General features: G+C 41.3%; 1 protein-coding gene across 4 annotated transcripts in view; it reads right to left on the minus strand.

Annotated features, from left to right (window-relative positions):
* The window catches only part of zbtb46 (zinc finger and BTB domain containing 46), a 71,769-nt gene that overhangs the window by 11,744 nt on the left and 32,156 nt on the right, over window positions 1-27,869 (minus strand). For all 4 annotated transcript variants that reach the window (XM_025005709.2, XM_025005710.2, XM_017415117.3 and 1 more), the window contains exon 4: window positions 5,129-5,410. In XM_025005709.2, the coding sequence (XP_024861477.1) occupies window positions 5,129-5,410 (282 nt within the window). The remainder of the gene's footprint in view (window positions 1-5,128; window positions 5,411-27,869) is intronic.

Here is a 27,869-nt window from a genome sequence, read left to right on the forward strand (position 1 = left end):
AAACACGAGCAAATAAAATTCACGGACAAAAAAACAAACAACTAGTAATGTCAAATAAACATATAACTATAAGGAGCAAACAGACCGCAAAAGAACACGATTACACCACCTGCCACCAGAAGAAGGTCAAGACTTATAAGATTTCCTTAGGCTTTAGACAAGCGCTTCCCCTAAGATGAATATCCTGTTATTATGGGCTAATTACCTAAAACTTTATAAGCTAGTTAGGAGAAAATTGGATCTAACTGGTGTTCTCTGAAGCAAAAACAGGCCTAATGACCTGTTAACAGCAATTTTCAGATAGTTTCATTCAGCTTTAATGGTTTTAAACATTAATAAAAGAGATTGATCAGTTTTTTATGAAGTAAGACTGAATGATACAGATTTGAGGACCGTATTTTCTGCACTATAGGGCGCACTGGATTATAAGACGCACTGTCAATGAATGGTTCATTTTCAAACTTTTATCATATATAAGGCACATCGTCTTGCCGTCTTGCACCTTCCAATTCTTGAAACTTCGCGAGGACCGCGCGCGCCACGCTCCATTCAAAATGGACGATTTCGGTGCTCTGACAATTATTAAATCGAGAAAATTTTTATTCTGTTTAGGCTTAAAAGACAGAACAAACTAAAGAATAAATTCAACCAGTGAATTTCAGTCTTGACAGCTTCTAACATCTTAGAAGTCAAGCTCATATTTTAGATAAACACCATCTACCAAAAAAAGACAATTTCTTATAGTTTTATAAAGAACAGCGGTTCAAATGATTCAACAAAAGACAAAAATGTCAGCTTTGTTGCTAATATTCTGCTTTCCCATTGGTGCTTTGATGTTAAGAATCTGATTATGTCATTTATTAACGTGAAGCAGAAACAAACATATCAACAGTGAAAAACTTGTGAAAACTACAAGGGTTTTTCCCAGACAACTTTATATATTTATGGTGTACATTTTTCAATTCTGAATTGGCACTTTTTTGTAAATAAAAGTTCAGATTTTTTTCTCCATCTCTGCTTTGAAATATATAGTAAAGAATAGAAGTTGAACTTAAATCAGTGATCAGTGGTTTAGGTGCACTGTGTTCCCCCTTGTAGGTAAGTCCCAGCAGTTCCAAAAAGTTTAGACAGAAAGTGCAAAAGGTGACCTTTAAGAGACTATCCAAGGTGGGATTTAATTCATTTCCTGTTATTGATATCTTTATTGCTTCTCCTGTTCTCTTGCATTTAAAAAGATGAGCTATATGCTATGGGATGGCTATATAGGATTTAGAAGCTGTAACAAAATTTTGCTTGCCGAAATGCATTCAAAAGATCTCAGTAAAGGCACTTTTGGAGCCCCAGTCAATTTGCTAAAGCAGATTTGAAGTGATGAGAGTTGACAGTGGGGAGAAAAGTTCGATAATAATGTCCGTATGATCTGCGCGGTTAATTGGATGTACTTTTCAGCCCGTACACAGCGCTGGCGTGGGCAGGTGCGCCGGGATGGTCCGACCAAATCCACTGTTAGGCCCCGACTGTCTGACTCGCAGAGAAACAGCGGGGCTAAGTCCCAAAGATCCTAATTGGATTCCGACGACTGATCGACATGCAGACCAGTTCCACTGTATTTTTGGCGTGCGACGTGCAAACAGGATGTAGTCATGTTTCCCGTGTTATTACCTCTTACACAATAAGAGGTAATAAACCGGGAAACAGTGGATTTCTGTTTCTGAATTATGGTGTAATTGGTAGGGGGGAAAAAAATAGGCTTTTATTAAATAGTCAATTGTACAGAAAATATAAACAGCAAAAGCTCTGTGTCAAGGCCTTTTGCTGATGTTCTGTGGTCTCTCCAGGTGACCTTGGTCCACCCTCCTCTCTGCCAAGATCAATACTTTCCCAGGATTTTAAAACAACATGCTTTGATGCTCGCCAGCTGATGGAAAAAAAAAAAAAAGTCCATAGCAGAACAGGAGGAAAGGGGCAAAGAGTGAGGGAGGGGTGAAGGAGACGAAGATGGAGGGAAAGAGGAAGGGAGGGACACACGCATACTGGAAGGCTGCTAAACCGGAGTGAAGGAGAAACAGGGAGGGATGGAAGGAGGGAACAGCGATCCATCAAACCAGGCAGACTTCTCCTCCGCCCAGTAATCTGAGGTACAGTGTTTGTTTATTTTTTTGTCCTCATTTAGACACAGGGACACACTTTGGGGTGGGAGGGGAGGCTGCTGGCCATCTCAGCAAACCCATTTCCCCGACCCTCATTGTGTAGCGAATACAAAATAGTGTTTGGCTAACCAAAAAACCCTCCCTGAGGTTTCTTTGGTGACAATGAAAATACAGATATAGGGCTCGTTCAATACAATTTTCCTTGCTGGGAACAAATGATTAACATTCTGTGAATTCTCCATCTTTTATTCAGATAGTCAAGGCGGACTGTAGCTGTAAAGTCAGTCTGCGTATCCAAAAGCCTCTTCTTTTTTTCTTCTATTTTCTGAGGCTGTCTGTGCTGTGACAGCATCTGATTCTCCTCTTTAAGCCAACAGAAACATCTCAATCCCACACACTTAACACTCGCACAAAGGAGGTGATGCGATGTGACTCCGTGCACGACCGCGAATCTGTGTTTTGGTCTATTCAGGCTTGGCCCTGTCTTTTATATTGTAAGGTGAGTGGGGCTCAACTCAATAGCTGTGACTCTGCTCCGAGTTGTACCCTTCCTCTGCTTTTCTTCCACTGACAAAAAACAGGCAGAACTCGGGACAAAAGATCCAATTACATGCCAGTAAAAAGCAAAAGAAACAAACCCAGAAGTTGAACACACAAAATGTGCCCACGCGGACTTGGACTTGAGCGAATCTGCGCTCACACCAACACAGCCACACACACACACACACACACACACACACCCTGACTGTTTAACACCCTCAGTGAGTAGCAAAGAAAATGAGAAAGTAAGAAAAATCTCTTGTTACAGACAAATTAAACACGAATGCTGCAGCGTATTCATCTATTATCAACATGAATGGAAAGTAAACAGATTTTTTATTTTTAAGTAGAGGAATTTAAGGGAACATGACTGCTGATAGATTATTTTATATTTTTAAAAAACAATGTTGGTGTAACTAGGAAAAAATGAAAGTCAGATAACATTTTAAAATGTAACATTTAAATATGGCTGCACAGTGTATCAAAAATGTATCATCATCACAACATAAATATTGCAAAAGACTGCTTGGAAAATCACAAGCTGTTATAAACCAAGTGCGATGCATTCACGCTCTGAATGAAGATAGGATTTTTGCCCGTCCAATGCAGCGTCACCGTCTCTCTTGCCCACACCTGGTTTATATCAGTAGTTTCCAACCTTTTTTTCCTCAGAGCCCCCCTTCTGGCGTCAACAGAAAAGCTCTGCGCACATGCACACAACCACTGAAAGAATCACTTGTTGATTTAGCGTTTGCCATTCGTCGATGCTACAGTTGAGATATTTTTGCACTTTACAAACAAATAAACAGCCAGTGTCTTATCTTTTATTCAATCATCCAGAGATGAGATGTCAGGATGTTTGTAGCAGCTGGTTAAAGGCTTTTCAATTTTAATTATTATCGTTTCAAGGAGCTGAAGACTCACACGCAGACACAGCACTGATGGGACCCGAATCTACGTGGTCAGTCTGAGCCCAACAGATTGTCCTTTGTTGACCCCAAACTTTTCTCTCAGATTGTTTTCCTGCTTTGAATCAGCCTGAAGACAGAGGCGATGCCAGGCGTCTCGTTACATCGCGGTGGTGCAGTGAGCTGAGCGCAGTTTTTACTGCTCACCGCATCGCTGCTGTTTGTTCTGCACACTACTAAAGTTATCTGTAATAGTTTTAGATCAGTGCAGACACCATTTCTTATCAGCTATATAAATTATGTCTCCATGGCCTGCATTACATAGGAATCATGAAATCTCTGGATTATTATTTGAAGCACGTCAAAAACAGTTAATAGAAACAGAAGAATCTTTTATAAGTACATGTAAACACTGGAAAAAAATGTCTCCAGACAGTGCATAAAGAAGTTCTCAAAAATCCACCAGCTATTTTCTTTCTGTAAATCTGACTTGTAGCTCCTGTTTGACAGTTTTACTCCCTCTGTGCTTCAGTTTGGAGATAAGGTTTGACTCGGGATGCTGCATCTGTTGGTCTCGTTGTAAAGACTGACGTGAACAAGGTCGTGGTGTTTTATTCAAGAAGTGCATCAGTCTAAGTTGTACACAAAGGCGCTATATTTATTGTAGTCTTTTGCTTTTAATTCTCCTTTTTTTCTTGTAAAAAGCAGCTCTGTGTGTAACAGCAATATTTCACGGAAGTCAAATTTCCCCAAAACTTTTCATAACTATTTTAGTATGTTGTTATTTCGTACATGTGCAAAATATGTTGACAGCCTTTGTTGTTTTAAAGCCTTGTGCTGCTCCTTGAACTCTCTCACAACCCTCTCCAGGTTGGGAATCACTGGACAAAATGCTTTAACCGTTGTGAGCATCATACAAAGCAATATTGTGATAGTTATCACATTATTCAAAAATATTAACAGAACTGCATATTTTCCAAGTGCACCGCTTGACTTAAATGTTAAAAACAACAAAAAAAAACAACTTTTTTTTTCTGTTGCAAGTTTTGTATTTGTTAGTAAATACAAATATTGGAAACTGTTTCCAAAAAATTGACATTTTTCTGTGAACTGCTGTTCTGTTGGATTTCTTCTCCCCCTGCTGCTGTGAAATACAGCCGCAGACCTACTGATACACACAAAGCATGAAAACCCAAAAGAATTTTCTCAAGACAGCACGACTGATCCCAGCAAAATGTTCTCTCACTTAGTCACTGATGAGTAGTCATCACTGGCACTGCCACATAAATTGGTTATCCGCTCAAGCACCACACACACACAGACACACACAAACACACACACATGCATTGAGATTTAACCCAATTGAGGGGATGATGAAAACAATTTGCTGCTGAGGACACTCATAGTTGCATCTCGGTGACCACATGTGCAGATATTCAAAGATACTCCAACAGATCTGAGTTTTAGGTTGTGTGGCTTAGTTGTGTGTAACAACCAGTGTGTGATTAGTTCCAGTAAATAAATACTTACAAGACAGGGAGTGTCCTCCTTTGGGCAGGTATTCGTACAGTAAGGGGTTATCATCTCCCATCATCTCAGCCCGCAGAGACAGCAGGCTGTTCTTACTCATCAGCGCTGCCTTCAGATTGGCCACGGACGAGATCCCTCCGCCCACCGCCCCACCGCCAGCCTCCTCCGATTCGTTGGTGCCCAGGAAGCCGGGCTCCGCGGTTAGGGCCTCTTCCTGTTTGAGGAAGAAGTCGAGGCGTTCGCTGCGGCTGTCTGAGCTGTTGGGTTCAGTCACGTCTGCCCCTGAACAGACAAAAAAAAAAAAAAAAGAGGTGACAGAAGATGAGTCAGGTTTGTGTCTGTGCAAATCTGACTCGGTGACTTTAAATGCTGTGAAAACTGAATTTCAATAAGGTTTCATGTCTAAAAACACCCCACAATAAACTGTTATAATTAATTTGAGGATTATATGTCTCTCTATAGACTGGAAATTCTGTCACCCTTGACAAAGCGGATAAAAGGGCTTGTTCAAACAATAAAAACTCTTAATATTTCCTTGTAAAGTTGACACTGTAAATTTAAGAAGATTCAACAATCAATGTAACAGCTTAAGTGTAAATATAAAAACAGAAATTCAGAATATTAAACCAATTCTTTCAAACCCCTGAGCCAAGTCAACATTTATGTCTCGAGGTTTTCATCAAACCAAAGCATCTGAGCACTGATTCATCTCTCCCTTTCTCCTTAACTCCCTTCCACACCTCATCATTACCAGTCAACAAAAAAACACAAGGCGATTATAAAGAGACGGTGAGAGAGAGAGGAAATGCACACGCAGACATGGTATACTGTATGTGTGTGTGTGTGTGTGTGTGTGTGTGCAGTTAAGCCATCAGAGTCACTGAAAGCGGAGAGAAGCTGTCAGCAGTTAGACATGTCGCTGGAAGTTTCACTGCAGATCTACAAGACTGTCAGACCACACCGCTGACGACAGCCAACACACAAACACACGCACACGCAAATACGTCAACAGACACACTCTTAATGCCTCCTAATTGACATTTACCTGATGACAGGTTGCTTTATGCTACACAACAAAAAAAAAATCCACATCAGGCACATCAGTGGCTTAGAGTCTTTGAAAGAACAGCTTGTCTACATCTAAAACAAACACACAGACATCTGAAGACTAATGCAGACTCGCCTTAAAGGGGGAGAGTACATAATCATGTTTGACTGTTTGGGACAGAAACCTTCTGACATCCTGATTCACGCAGTAAATCTACCGTTTCCACAGTCGACTGAAATCACACTTGAAGCAAAAGGGGAATAAACAGAGTAGGAAAAGAATTAGTTGCTGTAGAAATTTGGACTATAGCCCTTTTTACCATCCATAAAATATATTGGAAAATCAATATCAGTGATATGACAATAACATTTATTTTCCTTAGTGTGCACAAAAACACAGTGAGAACAGTGTGGTGATCTCCATTCATAATTTAGTACTTAAAAGCTACTAGATTGGCTACAAAAAGACAAACCTTCAACTCAGATTGTCATGACCCTAAAGTTTTCAATTCACTATGATATGCTACAACGCTAAAGAAAATACTCGATATTTGATACCACTTTTGATACTTTGAAAAAATACAATAAACCAGTGTCTAAATGGATTTTTTTTTTTTTACCTGCTCCTGACCAACTTTATCTGCCCCAAAAATCAGGATACATTATGTAAAATGTGCAAGAAAACTGTTACCGAAAAAGGCAGGAAAAAAGAACAAAATTGTTTTATAATTTGAAGACAAAACGCTATGGATTAAAGCCAGTCAAAGAGCCACAATAAGCTGCACGTGTGGTTTAAAGGACTGCTGCATTAATCGCAGGGTGACGTTCAGATGATAGGAAGACCAGTTTATGAAAACGACTGATGTTCTTACGTAGGGTATTGTGACAATGTGTTGTGCAGAATCCAGCAGACTTGCAGATATAAATTACTTCTGTAGTTATTAAATTAGGTATGTTTATCTCCAGAGGTCACAGTCTGCGTGCTGTGGGAAGCAATGAAGTATTTTATTAGGGGGTAGATTATTTCTTACAGGATCCATCAGAGAAAAGCTGGAAGACAAAAACTTGTCAGGTTATCTGGGCACATTGTGCTTTTAGATTCTCTATATGCAACTTCAAAACAGCCAGTATCTAATGAAGAACAAGCCGAATATGATCTTTTCACATCACAGCACACCACTGAACTTGTACTCAGTTTGAGATCCAAATTTTATTAACAAGTGGATAAACCAAGCAAATTATCACCAGCTACAACAAATTTCTGCATTCCAGTTGATGCTTTGAGTAGAAGCTGGTGCAAGAGGAGAGTCCCACTGGAAATTAATAAAACTTTTGTGGAGTTTTACAAGCATCTGTATTAATCTGACAGCTATTATGTTTCTATAGCCCTGATCTCCTTCCTCAGCGGCATTAACACCCCTGCTCTGGATCAGAATCTGGCCAAAAAGCTGCACTGCCCTGTCACTGCAAAGGAGCTTGAAGACGTAATTAAATCTTTACAAAGTGGTAAAAGCCCACATCCAGACGATTTCCCAGTCGAATTCTACAAAACGTTTTGGAAGAAGCTGGCCCCATACCTATTAGAGATGTTTACTGAGTCTTTTAATGCAGACATGTTTCCCCAAACGTTGAAGAAGTTATTTATCTTGTTGCTTTTGAAACAAGGTAAAGACTCTTTGTTATACGGTTTTAAATCGCCCTATGAGTCTGTTAAATGCTGACTTCAAATTGTTGGCAAAGTTACTGGCCAGGTGCTTTAAAGTAGTTTTTACAAAACACAAAAATGGTAATAATTCAATCAGTTTTTTAGATATTCAGCTAAAATTTAGCGTGGTGGTAGCTGAGAGTCATTTCCAACACACTCTGATCGTGACATCCAGTAATATTGCATGAAATTGCACATAACGTTATTTTCAAAGTTTGACCAAAACGGCAACAACACCGTAACTTTGTCATCATAAGATCTTAGTTTCAAACTGTGGAATAAAAAAAAAAGGTGGGCATTATGCATTCCTTCAAGGAATGGCAGGCCGTTAGCGTCAGAAATTTTCTTGAAACATTGTCAGATACTTCTGAGGTTATATTTCCCACCCCAGGTAAGAACACGAAACAAAAACACAGGAAAGCAAGTAAAGAAAATAAATAAAATGACATGAAAAATAAATAAATGGGCGCACAAAAACAAAATTGTTCATTTCAATCACAGTCAGTCAGGGGAAGCTGTCTGCTGTTCAACGCAGTCTACAGCCGGGGAGATTCAAGGTGGTCAAGGTGACAGAAACAGTAGTTTGCCTCCATGTCTGGAATACAGATGGGTATACATCCCAACAACACACACATACAGACAGACACACACACATCATCAACCATTTTTCACGCCGAGTTTAGATAACTGATCATAGATCAGATGTAAGGATGAACACATGTTCTGTATCACAAACACACGCACCGATCTGGACAGTGCACAGATATGAATGAATATTGAGGAAAGGAGAAGGAAATGAGGCGTGACAAACATGAGTGACATATGGACAAAAGTCACATCAGAGGACAGAAAAAAAAATGGAATTATGAAGAATGAAGAGAGGAGGCACAGGCAGGGTGGAAAAAAAAAAAAAAGAGATGAAGCAACAACAACAACAAAAAAAAAGGCAGAGGAGTGTAGAAGCGGGGGTGTGGAACAGTGGAGGAAGCAACAGAAGATACACACACAAAATACACACTTGCGTGCATCCATGCACACCCCCGTCCCACCTGCACACACAAACACACAAAGTTAATTAAGAAGGGGGTGTAGGGGTTGGCGCAGGGGGCATGAGGTGCAGGAATTCATTAGAGCTCTGCCCCCTCCTTCAGTGGGCAGCCCAGCAGCCACAGGAGTCAATCAATAACATAGATCGGCTGTTGGCCAACAACAACAACACACACACACACACACACACACACACACACACATGGAGCAAGGAGAAGCAGACAAATAGAAGGAGGGAGAGAAAAGAGCGTCATCTCTGACCCCCATATCCCTCCACTCATCTCTTCATTGGATGAGTGAATGACCCCTGACCTCTTTTCCAGGTCTCTCCTGGACACATACATGTACAGGTGGAACATGTCCGCCCTCCTCACAACCACACAGTCACAATGGGTTTAGCCGCATGGTGCACTCGGGTTAAACGGCGTCCAGACAAACTTCTGTCTCATCCGAAAATGTGTGAATTTAACGGGTGTTGCGCTTTGAAAACTCTGTTGCGCAACAAGCAGCTCCGAATCGTGACGACACGCACCCACACCTTCAACACTGAGTGTAAGATATTAAAAAAAAATTAGTATTCCGCCGGCCACAAATGGGCTTCAGCAGCAGATAATCAGAATATACAACCTAATCCCCCCCCCTCTCTTATGTAAGCTTTGTCAGGCCTGCGTAGATGGTGCTTTCCTTAGATGGTGTTCTGACAGATAAAATCATTTACCACACCAAAAACAGTCGCGGCTAATCCCGAGCATCCGTCTTATGAATTTCATCATACGTGTGCCGGGTTTGGTCCAGGATTTGTGGGCACACACAATGCGGTGTCGTTTTAAACGCAATAGGTTTATCCCCGTGTTTCAGAGACACTGTGGTTACATCAGCCCTTTGCGCACATGTATATGCTCAGTGTTAACATACTGCATGTCATGAGGCAACCTATGAAATTCAAAAGCAAAGCATTTGCCTTTGAACTACATGGTCAGATTAAAAAAAAAAAGAAAGAAAGAAGACATTTTCCACATTTTTTCTTTCACCTCTTTTTTCTGTCTTAACAGTAAAGCGGTGTCTGTATGGTGGCGAGAATTTTCATTTTTTTTCCCCTTCATAAAAGAGTCCGAATAATTTAGATTTCTGCTTTCTGAAGAGATCCTCCGTTTAATTTGGTTGCCATGGTAGCCAGGCACCCTTGGCTTCAACATTTATGCTAAATAAAACCCCCTTTTAAAAGGAGAGACAAATATGTAGAAATGGTGGTTCTCTTTGTTAATGCGGGTGGATGTATGTGTGTGTGTGTGTGTGTGTGTGTGCGCGCTTGTGAGCAATGCTGTAAGCTGTGTTGGACTGGAGTGTGAAAAAGGCAGGAACAAGACCCGGAATAAAAGATGAACCGTACCTTGTACGTGTTGTGAGGAACTCCGCGTTTATCTCCCACCAGGAGAGTTCAGGCTAATGGATGGAGGATGCAGAGTTTTATACGCCTTGGATGGAGGCTGCACTGTGTATCTCAGAGATGTGTGTATGTGTGTGTGTGTGTTTCTCACAACGGGTTTTGTGTTATTAGAGTACACACTTTGACGCAGAAAAAAAAAAGAGGCAAGAGAAGGCCTGAAAGGGGAGGAAAGGGTCAGCTGACCCAGTTTGACCTCCGATCTTCTGTTCTGATTGTGTGATTGTGAGTTGTGTAACTGCGTGTGTGTGTAAATCTTTCTCTATGAATGCCTCACTCTTCTCTAAATAAAATCGTTGTGCGAGGGAGTTTTTTTCTTTTTGTTTTTTTGTTTTTACAAAAACACAGGTTAGATCGACCATGAAAAAAGAAATCCAATATATATCTATATCTATATATATATAGATATAGATATATATCTATATATATATAGATAGATATATACACACACATTCACTACTTTCCCACATAAACAGACAACCATGACCTGGCTGTTTATGGACGCACTCCTTTAACACCTCGTGAAACAGACACACACCGCACAAACACACACACACAAACACACACGCACAAACAACTCACCACGCCTTCAGATCAACAGACACAGTAGCCAAACACAGTGCAGAGAAAAAAAAAAAGTCTGGGGTGGTTAAGCAACGAGTTACTGAGGCTTGTCGACCACAAGAGAGCTGTCAGGGAAGAAAGTAGGGCTTGTGTGCATGTTTGTCTGGCAGAGTGCAAACAAAGGAGAAAGACTCTCACTGTGTGTATTTGTGTGTAAATGTGCGTGATGGTGAAAGACGGAGAAAGAAGCCTTGCCCCAAGCTGTGTGGGTTAATGGCTCGGGTGGCCCGGGGGTTGGAAAGGGACAAGGCATTACAAGGGTCATGTTGTTGAAAGACTCCTCTGCCTGCTGGTCTTGTGTACGCAACGTCGGAGCGTCATGTTTCTAAATGAGAAAACGAAATTCTTCACCTTTCATCGCGAGCAGGAGTCCAAACGGTGAACTTGTGACTGTTTGTCCTCGAGTGGACAAAGAAGGGGAGGGAAGGTGAAACTTGCTTCCTCAGCATGCCGGAGTTTTGAGAGGGTAAAAAAGTAATTTCAGCCGAGAAGGGGGAGTGAGGCACTAAAACAGCTCAAGAATTCAGAGGCAATTTAAAAAGCAGTGTGGGAGAGGGGAATGAAGAAAATGCTGGGTTAAAAAGGAGGGAGGATGGAAAGTAAAAGAGGCTGTTATTCTCTCTCCCTCTGTTGTTTTTAGGGACTAGCCGGGCCACAACCTCCTGAAGAGATAGGGATGGGTGTGTGGTGGTAGGGTGTGTGTGTGTGTGTGTGTGTGTGTGCGGATAGGGAGGGCAAGCATAAATCAAGCAGAGCCTGAAGGCTTTAGAGGAGGGAGGGACAGAAGGAAGAGAGTGGTAAAGGACAGGGGAGAGCGGGAGATGATGGTGCTGGGAGTGATGGTGGTACTGCTGGGGGCTCCGAGGAGAAGAGAGAGTGTGGGTGGAGGGGAGGGGGAGGAGGAGGAGGAGAGAGGCGCACGATTGCAAAAGTGGATGGGGTGAGAGGTGAGCGGTGGGGTGATGGAGTGTGGGTGGGTGGGTAAGGGAAGGGGAGGCAGGGAGAGGTGACAGGGAGGTTATAGATGGAAGGGGAGTGGGTAGATACGGTGGGGGCGAATGAGCGGGTGTTTGAGAACAACTGTACAGTAAGGCATGCTGCTAAATTTGAAAGTGCCTTCTTTGCTCTCCTCTCAAGTCCTTGTCCACGCGGCTGCACATCTGCATCACGCAAACACACAATATGAACCAAGCGCATTCAATAATTTATTTATTTTATTTATTTATTTATTTGAAAAGGACAGTGCGTATTGATCAGTATTGTATTGTACTCCAATATAAATATGCCAGTGCTAGTACAATTGCTTATATATGAGAATGCGGCATGAAATGTAGCATTGCTCATTGTGTTCACATTCTCAAAGAAACATTTCCTTGGTCACAAAAAAATGAGAGACGTAATTTCCTTTTGTAGAACAGAAGCTATTAAAGACAAGAACTCCTTCAAGGAATGAACCTTTCATGCCGGAGTTTTAAATGAAAACCATCTTATCCCGAATCCAGAGTTTTGCTGACAGACAGACAGTGTTGACTGTAAAAACTAATGCCAAAGTTTTAGGCATAGATTGCCTGCAATGCTTTGCTAATCATTAAATAGTATATAAAAGTTCCTAACAAACCAAACTGGCTGCCTTTTCTTACTATTCCTGATTTGTTTTTAAAGCCCCTGTTCAAAGGGGAACCTTATTTTATATGTTTCAGATGCAGCCCTGCTTCAACACACCTGATTCAAATGAATGAATTGCTCCAACAAATTGTGATCAAGTTCTGCAGAAGCCTGTTAACGACCCTTCAATCTAAAACAGGTGTGGAGAAACAGAAAAACACTGAAAACCGGCAGGGCAGCGTGCACGAAGGAGGACCGGGGTTGAGAAACACTGATGTAGATGTTGGCAGAAAATGTTGCGATTGTGTTACTTTGAGCTCCAAGATGATTTTCTGAAGCTTTAAACCACATTCCTTCAAATAATCATCTCCTGAGACCATTTGAATTTTCAGCCAGGGTGTATATCTTTAATTCAGGACTTGTGGTAAGCATGAGAATCAAATAGATATAAAAAAACAGTTTTAGCTCATTTATGCATGTGGCATATTATTAATTTCCTAAAAGCACCAGAAGAGTGTCCCTGCTGCATTAATATCTTACACACTCATGCTGCTAAAGACACCAGACTCCACCCTCCACCTGAACTGGGCAACACGCATACAGCAATAAAAAAGTAGGAAGTGAAGGCTGGAACCTCTGAATTTTTTTTATGCAGATCTGTTAGGAAGATGTGTGACAGAGAGTAATTTTGTGCAATATTTAATTTTATTCAACACAAGAATATTATGATCATTTGGCACTGAAGGCAAAGCGCCGATAATATTTTTGCTTGTCTGTGTGTGTGTTTGTTCATCTGCAGCGTTAGCAAAATATCTCATGAACCACAAGGCAGAGTTTAATGAACCTCTCAGAAAGTAATAATTGAATATGCACCTACAGCCGACTAGCGTTTGGTGTCAACTCCATTCAAGATGGCCGTCGCGGCTAGGCAGCTTTGTCAAACATCTAAATGGCTACGGCTCAGCCAAATTTACAGATGTGGAGCTAAGATTAGGCGAGGCAGTAGCTGAGCATCATTGCCAACACATAGTTGGAGTGCCACACATTGCGCAATATTTTGGCTAAAAACTTTGGCAATAAATGTTCGGGTCAAGCCCTGTCTGCTTGTTAGCAACAAATTTCATGAACCACTGGATAGAATTTAGTGAAACTCTCAGAAAGTAATCTCTGAATGAACATCTACAAGTCATTAAAATTTAGAGTTAACCCAATTAAAGATGGCCACCATAGCTAATCGACCTTAGCCAATACAAAAATGGCTATACCTCAGTGAATTTTACAGATACTGCTTTGGAGTGGTAGTAGCTGAGAGTCATCATGGCTGTATCTCTGTGTCCATTTTCAGCATGATCTCAGCTTAAAGCTGTCATGAAAGGCAGCTGGAGATGTGCATTCATATCTGCGTTACTGAAGTTACTGAAGGGGGCAGGAGGTGGCAGAACTACAACTGAATATGACTCTCATTCATTCAAATGTTTGCAGAGATCTGGTGATTTTGTTAAAAACCGTGAGCAACAAACTGCATCTTCAGGTGTAACAAGTTAACAAAACAACATGGGGGGGGGGGATTTTTTTTCAAAATTATGTGGACGTGGTCGGAAGTGAGCGAGTGAATGAGTGAAGGAAGGGAGAGGAAGAGGGAGCGGGTGAGTGCGTGGGGGATGGAGGATTGCAGGGCTCAAGGTAATCTGGGGAGTTAATGCAGCTTAGAGGGACTGAGAGGAGTGGGAGGGAGGCAGAGAGAGGCAGAGAGGGGGAGTGATGGCAGTTAGAGAGAACGAATATAAAAATAATAGGGTCAGCAGGGAAAGAGTGAGAGAGAGGAATAAATGAAGATGTATCAGAAACAAAAGCCAAAGCAACTGTTGGGGGGAGAGGGAGGAGAAAAGAGAGAAGGGAGCGCAAAAAGAAAAAAAAAAAAGCCAGAGAGATAGGCGCACGAGGCGGGAGGGGAGGCGAGTCAGCCGAGTGAGTGTGTGAGATAAAGAGTGGGCTAATGAAAGGTAGGGTGAGGCTGAGCGAGTTGGCGGGTAGGAGGGAAGTCAAAGGAGAGAAAACGACAGCGAGCGGGGGAGAGGTCTGTATGGGGAAAGAATGCTGGGTGGGGAAGGAAGGCAGACATGCAGGGCTTTGTGCTGAGAGCAAAAAGACAGACAGACTGAGGGACTGAGGGAAAGAAAAGGAGAAGTTATGTTCTGGCTTTTTGCACATGCAGGGGAGGAACCGGTGAATGAGCCCGAAAGCCCCGTCCAGCCTGGTCCAGGGTCATTTTAAGGGTGAGGTTGGACAGAGAGGAGGGATAATGGAAAGTAGAGGAGGAAAACAACAAAGACTCAGAGTGGAAAAGCTCCACTGAGCCTTTGTGTTATTAATGTGTGTGTTAATGCTTTAACTCGCACTGACCAACTAAAAAGCTTAAGGATAGCTACCTAGCTGGCATTACACCCCTACTGCTTACTGGGAAGTAATTTATTAGTGAAGCACACAAACAAAGACGGTAAATGTCAAAACATTTCTACTTGGATAGTCTGAGATTAGATCTTGGAATCAGATTGCCAATCAATGAAAGTTGAAAGGAAGAAAAGGCACTGAACGCAGTGTATGACTTTCCACAACAGTTATTCTGTAACCTGAGATAACCTAACAATCTGCTGGTCAATGAGGTAACCACATACGTTTTTACAACTACTATAAAATAAGTCACTCGCAGTCTACCCACAAGCCCTCATTCTTCGGAGCTGTTATACCTTAAAGAGATAGTTTAGCTCTTTTGAAGTGGGCCTCTGTGGGAAGGTTATGAGCAATAAACATCTTACCTGTTGTAGATTGCCTTTTGAAAGACCTCAGTTGGGAGATAAAAAAAGAGTCACTCTGACAGACTGAGTTAGTTTGAACCAAAATGGATTGCTGCCGAATTCAAACAACTCTTATCTCAAAAGAGCCACGGCGGTACGTGGTAATGTTGTTTCATAAACCTTTACATTGCCGGCAGATTTGCATGGCGTGGTTATTTATATACAAATCTACAGTTTGTCTGCAACAGCAAAAAGAGACGGAAGCAGCGGCGAGCAGCCCTTCTTCGAGCGGCTTTGGCCCAGCGATAGGGAGGGTCAGAGGGGATCCATTCTCAGCCTCTGCAGCGAGAAAAAGTGTCTTTAGGCAAGTTACCGAACCCCCACTGCCCCTGATATGCTTATCAGTGTATGACTGAGAGCATAAAAGTGTTTTATGTTGAGTGTAAAACATCAGAATGTGAATGGGTGAATGAGGAACGTTGTACGTGCTTTGCAGAACCTGGAGAGGTTAAAAAGGCGCTGTATAAGTATGTACTATTTACCATTCTGGTTCATGCTGCTAACCTTGTAATGCAAAATGTATGGCAGTGTAAAGGTTTATTAAATATTGTTTGCTTGAATCTTTATGAATTTTTTAAGACTGGAGGTGTGTTTTAAGACAGCAGAAATCAACTTAAGACCTGGCCCCACTAGAACTAGCTTTTAGCTCATCGGTCTGGTCAGAAGTGGTCTATTTCTCTAAAGTGAGGTTGTTTAAAGAGCCATCTACAACAGGTACGACAGGTTCCTAATCGTTCCACAGAACCCCACTTCAAAAGCTCTGAAATCATTTCAATCTATCTTAGCTTCAAAACACGATGTTCAATCAGTTATCAAGAAGACACAATAAAAAGAGTAACTGAAGAGCAAATGCAGAGATTTTATGTATAGAAAAAAATTGACATAACTAACAGGTTTGAGACATCTAGTTTGCCTGAACTGCAAAATAACTAAACACTAGAAGGTGCTCTCTTTAAATCAAAATAAATCTGTAATACCTTCAGAGTACTTTCTGTGCTCTGCACAGTTTCATTATGATGCACACAGGTCACTTTATTATTTTCATTTGTTTAATAAATAAGTGCGAACTTTTGCTGTCTGCAAACTTTAGCGTTCTTTTTGCATCGTGGTTGTTGTTTTAATTGGGAATTTTTGTCTAAATAGTTTATTGTTTTTAATCAAAAGTCGTCTCAGAAGCAAGGAATGCACAAAGTCAAGTTTAGATTTGATTTCTATTCTTGTATGAGATTGGTTTTGTTGATCACACTATAGGTTGAAACGTATTTGTTTGAGTTTTAATGCCACCAAACTGGCACATCCCTTCACCTACTAAAATTGAAAAGAAAAAAAAATGCTGGTATATTAGTTTGTTGTGTCATTTCACAACCAAAGCCAAATGCAACAGAAAAAAAATCAAATGTAATTATTTTCTTCTGTTTTGATTTATTTGTCAGACAAAGGCTTTTCAGAGCAGTCACTCCATCATTCCCACCAACCAGACCACCTGACAAATGTACAAGTACACAACACACAAGGACTTTTCACCACACTCATACGCCGCAGACACAACAGGCAAGCAGAAAGTAGGCGACCAGTACAAAAGGTTCCTCCGCAAACAGTCAGTGTCACTGTGCTCCCTCCACGCAGGGACATAAAGTAGGAAGCAGGGGGTATTACGTGTTCTCAGGAGAGCAGGGAGCATGCTGTTGACTGCCTGGTGGCCAGAGAGGCTATTGCCTCTCTTCCCTCTCTGTGCTCATCTCTCCCATCTCTTAACATTAAGACTGAGCCTCTCTGTGCTTGTATCCTTGGCAACCTGCCTCCAACAATGGAGCGAGCTCTGGCCTCAGCATGGGAGGAGTATGGTGCCATGGAGAGGAAAAGCAAGGGTGAGGGAAGATGGAAAACTGGCAGAGCCGCTGAGCAGAAAGGCAGAGCAAAGTGATGAGCCGCAGCGTTTGTCATGCACAGAAGTGCGGGTCAGAACGACGGAACGGGGTTAAACAGGAGAAGGAAGCGGGAGAAATGAGATGTAGATGAGCACGCCAAACCCGTGCTGTAGTTGCAAGCTGTGTGTTCGTGGATCAGAGGAGATCTGTGTCAGTTTTTATCTGAACAAAGTTGGATTGATCTCCAGAGCAAGCGGAAAAGATCGGACTTTTACATTCGCACAAGTCAACGATGCTCTCAGAGGTCCCGAGCCAACAAAATAAAAAAAAACCGTTGCAGTTCTTCTTGCATAATCAGAGTGTATTGTTGCTTCATGGAGGTATATTTAACACAAAGCTGATTACAGGCACTGACTGTGTTAATCCAGGCTTCATGTGAAGTTATTTTTTTTTGTTTGTTTCCACTTGACTTTAAACTTTACAAATCCATGGAAGGGATTCTTATCTGTCATGACCTCATGACTCATTAAAGCAACAGATTACAAGGTTTTTTGCACAGTATTTTTCTGCAAAACTTCTCAGAGAGGAGGATCACATGGTCTAGGAGAAATCAATTGCTAAAGAAGGATTGCCACAGCATGCTCCCCCTATGATGTGCGTCACACCATGCAGACAGAAAAAAAGAAAAAAGAAAAGGGAGCAAGGGCCACTCGCATACAGAGGACCCAGCTCCTCTTTTCTTCCTCGCTGCAGCCAAGCTGAGCCATTGAGATTAATTGCTTATGATCAAATCAGCAGAAGCTGTGCAAATTAAAGAGTGGGCCACCACCCCACCCCCTAGTCCCTCACCTCCACAGCATCACCCACTCTCCCCGGAGCCAGACCCAGCAGACTGTGTGCGTATGTGCGTGTGTAACGAGCCACAACGCTTATTCAAGGGTACAAACATGTCATTTCCTCTTTCCCCAGAGTGGAACTTGGAGCGCAGAGAGGGCTCAAAACGGAGCAAGGGGTCAGGCGAATAGAGCAGGCATATGCACATGGTACACACAGCATCTCTCTCTCACACACACACACACACACACACACACACACAGTCAGTGCCCTGAGCAGAACGGCCGATATCTCACCCAGCTTCTCAAAACTGCTCCTCTCCCTGCTCCCCTTTCCCTCTCCAACTCTCTCATTAGGAAACCATTAGAGAGAAGGGCAGCGAGAGACCACATGACCCCGTCCTGACCCCGTAACACATCCCAGGTAAAAAAAAAAAAGAAAGGGGAAACATATAAAAGAAGGAATAAAGGCAGGGGAAAGGAATATGAGAAAAACCAGAGCGGAAGATAAGAAGAAAGATGTGATATTATGTGTAAGATTTTTTTTACCCCCCGTGAATCTGAAATATCTGTCTTTGTTCCAAAACTGTTTCCTTGAGATAACAGATCACATCAAAACCACATAAAGTATATTTTAAACTCGAGCACAAACAAAATGCTATCATGTCACTGGCAGGTCTTTTTCACTTGCTGCAAAAAAACTTTTTCAGAAATTTAGACATGATGTTTGCAGAGCAGGAATACAGAAAAAAAAAACAGCAGATAAAGAAGCTCTGTAGGAGTGAGACTGGAAGGGAGAGGTACAGAGGCGTGAAATAAGTATGTAGTGACTTTGGGAGAAGGGGATAATTTGGGAGTGGAGGGGAAGACGGCTGGGCTGCTTCCTTAGTCGGACACAGGAATGTAGAGCGGGCGGATCCCAGTGTGTGTGTGTGTGTGTTTCTGTGTGTACTTGTATGTTTGTGCCAGACAGGAATCCCTAACCCCCACTGACTCCGGCTCCTCTTATCACGGCCCGTACAGAGGGGTAAGGAGAAGGAGAAAGGGAGAGAGAGGTCTGGGTGTCCCACACTATCAAATCCACCTCTAACCTCTACTGCTCCCTTACTCCACTCCCTCTGACAAACACACACACACACACACACACACACATACTGACAGAAGCACACACTAAACCTTGAGACTGGAGGTTTTGGGACCAGGTGAACTATGGGAAGGCTTTAAAAAACAAAAATGAAAGGTCACAGTTACAGTAATGCCATGCTCTTTGTGTATTTGTACCCACCCAAACACACACAAGGACAGTGTGTGTGTACTCTAAGGTAAAAGTTAGAGCTTTGCTTGCAAATTTCAGCAGAACCTCTTGTTCTTCTGTCATAAAGGATCGCCTTTGTCTCCAGGAGCCAGTCGTTTAAAACAAAGTGACTCATAAGAACAAGCTGAAGGCTTTTGAAATTATATAGTTCTGCTAGATTTGGGACATCTGTGGATAAACGCTAGCGTGATTGTCTTCCACTAAACATCCCATCGACTGTGACAGACTTATTGGTACATGAACAACGATGTTCCATACTCGTAAGTGGCTAGCCTCTCCTATAATATGTGTATGAGTATTTTTCATACTCAGGTCTGGTGTCATCTCTAGGAGAATTAGTGTTTCTGGGAAAAAAAACAACTATTACTGAAAGAGGTTCTACCTGTAACAAGCCCACGAACCACTTCAGATTCAGAGATACGAGTATCTGGAAGATTGGAAGAAGCTGAGGAAAGTTAAAAAAGATGTCCGGGAGATTAAATACATGAGAAGAGGTCAGATTCAAAGCAGTTCTGGAGTGTGAGAGTTGTGATGAGACAGGGCAGACAGGTGAGCTCAGGTAAAAGGGGCTACAGGAAGGAATTGATACCAAAATGCAATAAAAGGTTTAGCTTCTTTTATTAAAACCATTTGAGGATATGAGTGTAAAAAGAAGTATAGTGAGATAGATTTCTGACATCTATTCTGTTTCTGCTGCTATCAGAGCATAAAAAAGGTTTTTGTATAAGCTTACAAAAGCTAAATGTTTGCAATAAAGCCTTTATTTGGTACATGGCAAACAGAAGAGATGCTCGGCAACTAGTTTTCTTTTCACTAATATAAAATACTTTTTCTGTATGTGTTCTGTGTTGTGTTTTCTTTGACTATTTCAACAGCTGTTTCACCAGTTTTTTTTATTTTATCAACCTGGGTGCTTTTGTTGCAGTGTCTGAAATCATTCAGCAGACTAATAGCCGTCACATTTTAAGATGCTCTCACAACAGTATCTTCCGCAGCAGTTGTCTGCTTAGTCGCAGCCTAACTCGCCCTTTCTTGCAAAATAAATAAGAAAAACGGCAAATATAAGAAGGTGCTGCATCATCCGATTTTATTAGAGTTTCCGTTCTGTCAACAGGAGCCTGAATGCATTTGCTGCACAGATGAGCAGATCGCCGAATTTTTACAGCCCACTGCTTTGTAAACAACCTTCACTCAAAGGCTGCAGCCTAAAAATATTCTGAATAAAAAAATAATAAAAATTAAGAAACACAAAATGTATACATATTTTCAGCAGCCCATAAGACATAATTGACTGAGAAAGTTTTAAACAATTTGTTGAAAGTGTTGCATAGTTAAAGCTATTTTTGGAAAACCAACACATAGTTAGTGTTCCCTACTAATACAACAGAAATATTATTTCTGCTTTTAAACTTGTTAATTTTAAGGTACAAGAATTTAAAGAGGTTTGCAAAACCCCTGCATGATTCACTGTAAAGACAAGTAGTAAAAAAAAAAAAGATAATCTCTAAATTTAAAGTGTCAGTGTTTAATCTCTCTGATCAGAGAATGACATTTTTTGAATATTTCAAATATATTTTACATAAAGGAAGGAGTTTTGTCCTCAATAAGAGCTTTTTTTCTGCAGCCTTTTGTGAATCACACAACCCTCTGGAGTCATGAAAACATTCATAAAAACTAGTTTAGATGCTGAAAAGACTTTAGATCAAATTAAAATGGATCAAATTGGTTCATTTTGTGTCCTAAAACTTGTTGCTCTGACAAGCGGTGCACAATTATGCTGGAAAATGAAGCCGTTTCATTGCTTATATTTGGAATTGTGACAAAGTCGTGAACATTTAAATAAAACTCTCGGAAATTGTGTCAACACTGAAAAGAGGACCCTAATATGTCTCTTTGAAAAGAGTTTTGGGGTTGAGAGAGCAGCAAACCACAAAAACATGAAAAAAAACAACAACTGATGACTCAAATACAAAGAGACAAGAGTGATTCAAGTCAGTTATTTTTTACTTTTGTGTCAATGGTTCGAGAGCAGAAAACCCTTTTTAATTAACTCCTGGAAAGCATGTCAGGAAACTAAAATGTGGGACAAGATCCTCTCTCTCATAGAGACGTGTTACTGAAGAAAAAAAAACTGTAGAAAACGAAAGATTTCACCACATTGAAATTACAGGACGCAGACCTGGTGAACGCGCTTCACCTTGAGACAATCTAATTTAAAGTTAAAGAGAAAAAAGAGGAATCGTAACTGCAGTCCGAGGCGGCGGCGAGGGCAGAGATGGAGTACAAGACAGGATTTAAGATAGGACAAAAGCTCGAGACTAGCTTCAGATTAGAGGACTTGTGTTTTTCTGTGATCTGTACAAGATACAGAAGTCTTCTTCAGCTTTAAACGATTAAGGCCTTGACTAGGCTACTCTGCATATGAAAAAAATCCAAAAGGCCCTAAAATACTCAGTTTTATAAGGGGCAAAATCTCTATTTGTCAAGTACACACAAGCAGAATTTTTCAAACTTTTCCACTTTAAAAAAACGTTAAATTTTTTTTTTCTTACCAAAACTGTTTCTTTTTTTATCTACATAAGAGGCACAAAAACAGCACCAAATGTTGGTTTGGCAAAAATAATCCAGTTAGTGTAAACAGGGTTTTAGTTTTGTTAAGTTTGTCTCCTTTTGTGGTGGTCATGAAAATGCCTGAGTGTGTGTTCATTTGTCTGTATGCTAGCAGAAATTCTCATGAACTACTGGACAGATTTTAATGAAAAAGCAATTATTGGATGTACCTCTGCAACTGATTAACTTTTGGAGTCACTCAATTTAAGATGTCTCACACCGCAAATCAGTTTATCTATAAACTGTCTATAAATCTGCAGTTTTACAGATATTGAGCTAAACTTTGGTGAGCTACTGGCTGAGGGTCATTCACAATGCCTACTCTGAGCAAAATAATAAAGAAATAAAAAAGAAATGAACCATTACAGACTCACCGGCCACTTTATTAGGTACACTTTGCTAGTACCGGGTTTTTGTCCTCAGAACTGCTTTAATTATTTATGGCAAAGATTCAACAAGTTGTTGGAAACATTGCTCAGAGATTCTGGTCCATATTGACACGTTAGCATCAAACAGTTGCTGCAGATTTGTCAGCTGCACGTCCACGATGTGAATTATGATCCACCAAAGGTGCGCTGCTGGATTATGATCTGGTGACTGTGGAAGCCACTGGACTTCAACGAATCGAGACTCATCAAATCAGGTAATGTTTGTCTTTTGTGCCTCCTATGTTCATTTTGGTGAGCCTGTGTGAACTGCAGCTTCAGTTTCCTGTTTTTAGCTGCCAGTGTGGTCTTCTGCTGCTGTCGCCCATCTGCTTCAAGGCTGGACGTGTTGTGTGTCCAGAGATGGTTTTCTGCAGACCGTGGTTGAAACGAGTGGTTATTTGAGCTACGCTTGCCTTCCTACCATCCTGCACCAGTCGACCCGTTCTCCTATGACCTCTGACATAACAAGGCTTTTTTTGGTCTACACAAATGCAGCTCACTGGATATTTTCTCTTTTTTGGACCATTCTCTGTAAAACCTAGAGGTGGTTGTGTGTGAAAATCCCCGTAGATCAGCAGTTTCTGAAATACTCAGACCAGCCCGTCTGGCACCAACAACCACGCCACATTCAAAGTCACTTCAATCCCCTTTTATTCCCCGTTCTGATGGCCTGTTTGAATTTCAGCAAGTCATCTTCACCACGTCTACATTCCCAAAGACATTGCATTGCTGCCATTATGATTGGCAGATTAGCCATTTGTCTTAATGAGCAATTGAACAAGTGTACGTAATAAGGTGGCCAGTGAGTGTTTCAGCTCCGTCTGATGTACTCTTTTGAACCTGTAACTGGAAGTTCCAGTTTTGCACAAAACAAATAAACAAACAGATCCAACTGTTGAGGAGGAAGTTTAACCCATCCACAGCCCTGCCCTGCCCATGTACTCAATGTGAAACCACACACACACACACACACACTGTATAGGAGAAATGGCTGCAGCTTCCGTATATGAGATGAGTAGAAACAGAAGTGACAGAGTGAATTGACAGGCTGATAAAGAAGGTCCAAAGAGACTGGGGGAAGGAGGGATAGAGGAGAGAAGGAGGGAATAAATCTTTGTGAAGGACAGATAGTGGCTCCAGGACCGTCTTCAGCATCTTTGTAACTATCAAACCCCAAAAAGAACCTCACACAAACACACACACACATACACAACCCAAGCCATAATTGTCCCCTGTGGTGATTTTGGCCTCTCCTTCTTAGATTCTCATTGCTGTTGGCCAACTCTTCTGTATCTTTAACACTTTCTGTTTTTTCCCTCTTTGGACAGAGAGAAGGCGGAGTGGGGGCTGTCACAAAGAAAAGGACTGAGGGATGAAGGAGAGAGAAAGGTCTAAAGGAAGGAGGTGTGGAGGGGTGTGCCGGCGGAAAGGGGGAATGAAGGAAGAAGAGAATAAATGTGTAAGAGGAAGGGAGACTTTGCCCTCCAGCGGGAACACTCCCACAACTGTGTGTGTGTGTGAGCTATGTCACAGCCAAACCGACACACCCACAGGCTGTAGACCTCTATATCCTGTTCGGGCTGTCCGTTTGTCCAAACATCATGCACCCCTTTTCTAACGGCTTCGACGGGGGGTGAGAGGCCACAGAGGGAGGGGGTACAGTAACAAGAACAAAGCCACCTTTCTAAAATAAACAAATCGGGAAAGAGGAACTTCAGGTTGACTGAGAACAAGAGAGAACGAGAGAACACATGCAACCATGAGCTTCCTTTATTGTACTTTATGAAAAGCTTAAACTTTCTCCAAAGTTTCTTTCTGCTGCTTTTCATTGGGCATTTTGCCTGAGTAAACGTTCACCTTTCTTTTCCCTCACATACACTCTTACCCATCTTAAATATCCTCATATGTCCTTGGTGAACACTGCTGAAAGATTCACATCTACAGGACCTACAGATCAGTAAAGAGGAACTGTTATCAATCTTACAATCAAGAAGGAACTCGACTAATCGTTCTTAGCTTTTACAGATTTCTTTAAAAAAATACACTTATTGTTTAATAGGTGTTTCAGCTTCTCTCTGGTCAAATTATGTTTGATATATGAGAAAATGGATCATCATGGGAAGCAATATCCCTCCAAGAGATCTTTTGTTCATGATTCATATTTTAACTTATCTTTGAATACTTTTTTTTTGTTATAATCGTCTTTTCAGATTTATCACACAGCCGTTTAACACGAGCAGCTGCTCTGAAGGAGGAATATCACACAAGGAAAAGTTTCTACGACGAGATGAAAGATTTAGGTTTTACTGTCATGTAGACGTAACGGTGCAACATCATTGCTGCAATGAAAGTTTGTGTGCAGAGCCACTCCTCTGTAAATGAAAAGGAAAATGTATATAAAAGAAAATGTAAAACAGAAATAAGGCAGAGAATAAAAGTCTATCCTAGACTGAGTTCAATTTATTCTTCCAAGAATTTTAAAATTAGTAGCAAATAATTGTGGAATTTTTTTTTTTAGAAATGTAATGAAAAGTCATTTATAGATTTAAAATGTTGTATTTTTGAATTTAATTGAGTCAGATTTCTGTTCATCAAGTGTAAAATTAAATAACTGAACTTGCCAGAGTGGCAATAAAGAGATAAATTTGTAGTTGACATTTATTATTATGGACTACAGCACCCATTGTTTTTTAGACCACTGTTGTAAAAACCCTCCACATGTTCATTTGCTCGTTGCTATCAGCTTTTAGGAGCTCGCCGTGACCATATTTGGACAAGATAGTTGAACAAAAGATGACACTTGAACCTCGTCGGAAACACTTGCTCTACTTAGGATTAGTTGTCACCTAAACATAGAAGATTTCATAACTTTTCTTTCTGAGCCACCAGCAGACAGATCAGAAGGACTGAATCTACCTGCTGACATCATGAAGGCGTCTAAATATAATGGGAATTTCCCATTCAGAACACAAAAAAAAAAAAGAGGAGAGTATTTAAATGAGTCACAAAAGCCTTTTTTTCTGAGTTTGCTTGGAGACATATAATCCACAGCAGACTGCACCATTATTTACCTCCAAAGTGTGCAGGTCCTAAACTTTTGTGCTTCATTTGTCTGTGATTGTTGCTGTGTGGAGGACGCACTGTTGCTTCACAATAACAGCAGCAGGAAAGAGTGGGTGAAAGAAGAAATCCTTTGTTAGAGTTCATTTATTTCCAACGAGAGAAGATAAATCAGAACGCAAAGATTGACACGCAACATCTTTCTGTCTGTTTGGCTTCTGCCTTCATTTCCTGGAAAAAATAACAACTGTTTTAGATCCCCCAGGGGTGGACAGCAGGTTGTGTAGGCTTCTCTTATTGTCAGGCTTCATGTTTGACTTTAACGACTTTAAATAATGTTTTTTCTCTTTGTTTTGGTATGTTCTTAATGTGAGCTGCGCAGCATGACCGTCAACAATTTGGTTATCATGTGTAGTGAAGACAAGGCCAGAAACAGGTCCTTTGTAAATTAAACTTTCAGTCAAGCCAAAATTTTCCTCAGTCAGCCCCTAGTGGCCAATGATATTGTACTTTAAGTTACTATTTAAATGTTTGTGTCACACCCACTGGCATCATCTATCTCTTATATACACCTCCACGCAGAACCTATTGCTACTTAGTTTGTGTGTGTGTGTAGACTATAATCTTCACACAACAGTGGACAAATATGACTATAACCATGCAAACCTTTTCTAATAAACCTGAAATAGCATGGCATTATCTAAGAAGGGGTTTGGATGACACAATTGTTTTAATTTTATCCAGAGAAGGGGTTTTTGCACTATTTAGTCAGAGTCTGAAACCCCCTTGATTCATCCATCCTTTCATTTTCTTTTTCCTTTTCAGGTCAGTCTCCAGTGGTAACTGTGGGAGAGGCAAGGTACAGCCCGGACAGGTCGCTAGAAAATGGTGGAAACACGCGGAACAAAGATTTGAATGGTTTGATTACAGTCTGTTTCAACGGTGAAAGTCATGTTGAAACGTTGACAAAGGTTTCGACATGTTCCAGCCTTGATGTAAAAGCAAAAGTGTGTTGAAGCAATCAGGTCAGCGGCCCAAAGGCACCATTGTCCTAAGTTTCAAAAATCTGACTTAGGAAGGACTACGAAACATCTTCTCGTGCCTTTTTTTGGTTTGGCAAGTTTGAGTGCGTTTAATCTGAAACCCTTATTATATGCGTGTTTACGTAAATGGAGTTTAAAAAGTTTTTGTTGATGCTGGGGGCAAGTTTTAACTGTGGGGTTACTGCTGTGAATGTTCAACCACAAAAACCTCCTGACCCACCCACTCATGTGTAGTGCCAACAGGACATCCTGTCAGAATGCATTCTGGGTATTTTAATTCTTAGACCTGAGCCTTCGATGCCAAGAAGTGTGTGTGTGTCTAAGTACAGTGTGTGTGTGTGTGTGTGTGTGTGTGTGTGTGTTAGTAGAGTTTAACCACTTATAGTTTGAAGTGAATCAAAAGTTTGAAATTATTCTGTCTCACGTTTTGAGAAGGATCTTTGCAGAAATGTTTGAGTAGGTGAACAAGAGCGAGTAGCGGGCAGTGGCTGATTTAAACACACAAATGGGCCCAACCCAGGTGAACCCAGGGTGGGATGGTTAATCTTTAACACACACACACACCCTTCCTTTCCCTCCTCATCTTGTCCACCCCGCAGCCCTTCTCCAGCCTGTTCCAGGGGCAGGAGGTAGGGAGGCGGGGGGTTCTGACGTTTTGGAAAAAAGCCATAGTCGAGACAAGGGAGGGGGCAACTTCCTGTCCAAAAATTGCTCTTTTAAAGCCAAAGAATTATAAATAGAGCAGGTGTCAGTTTTGAGAACTGCTGCTCGAGAAAAAGACAGACAGCAAGAGTGTGAAAAATTGTGCGAAAGTGTGTGTGGTGGGGTGTGATGCCATGGTGAAGTGGGAGAAGGGGGCTTTTTTAACTGGTGGGCTGCCTATAATGTCCAGCAGGACGTGAGGTCATATGACAAAGATGGTTGGTGGGTGGTGAGAAATTATCGGTTGCCACAGAAATAATGAAACTTTTTTTTTTTATTAAAGATGAGACCAAACATTACAACGAAGAAAAAAAAAAGGGGGGGGGGGATTGTGTTGTGTCAGAATTCCCCAAAGGACGAACAAAATGAGTTTGTGTTTGTGTGGTAGCAGTGGACAAAAAGGGGAAGGAGATGATGGAATGAGGAGGGGAAACAGGGGGAGGTGGGGTAAAGTGGCTAAAAAAGTCAATAGGGTGGGAGGAAAGGGCAGAAATCATTTGGGCAGCCAGAGGACAAAGAGGGAGGGCAGAAAAAAAAAGAAGAAGATGGGTGGTG

The sequence above is a fragment of the Kryptolebias marmoratus genome, linkage group LG8 (genome assembly GCF_001649575.2).
Source record: "Kryptolebias marmoratus isolate JLee-2015 linkage group LG8, ASM164957v2, whole genome shotgun sequence".
Taxonomy (NCBI): Eukaryota; Metazoa; Chordata; class Actinopteri; order Cyprinodontiformes; family Rivulidae; genus Kryptolebias; species Kryptolebias marmoratus.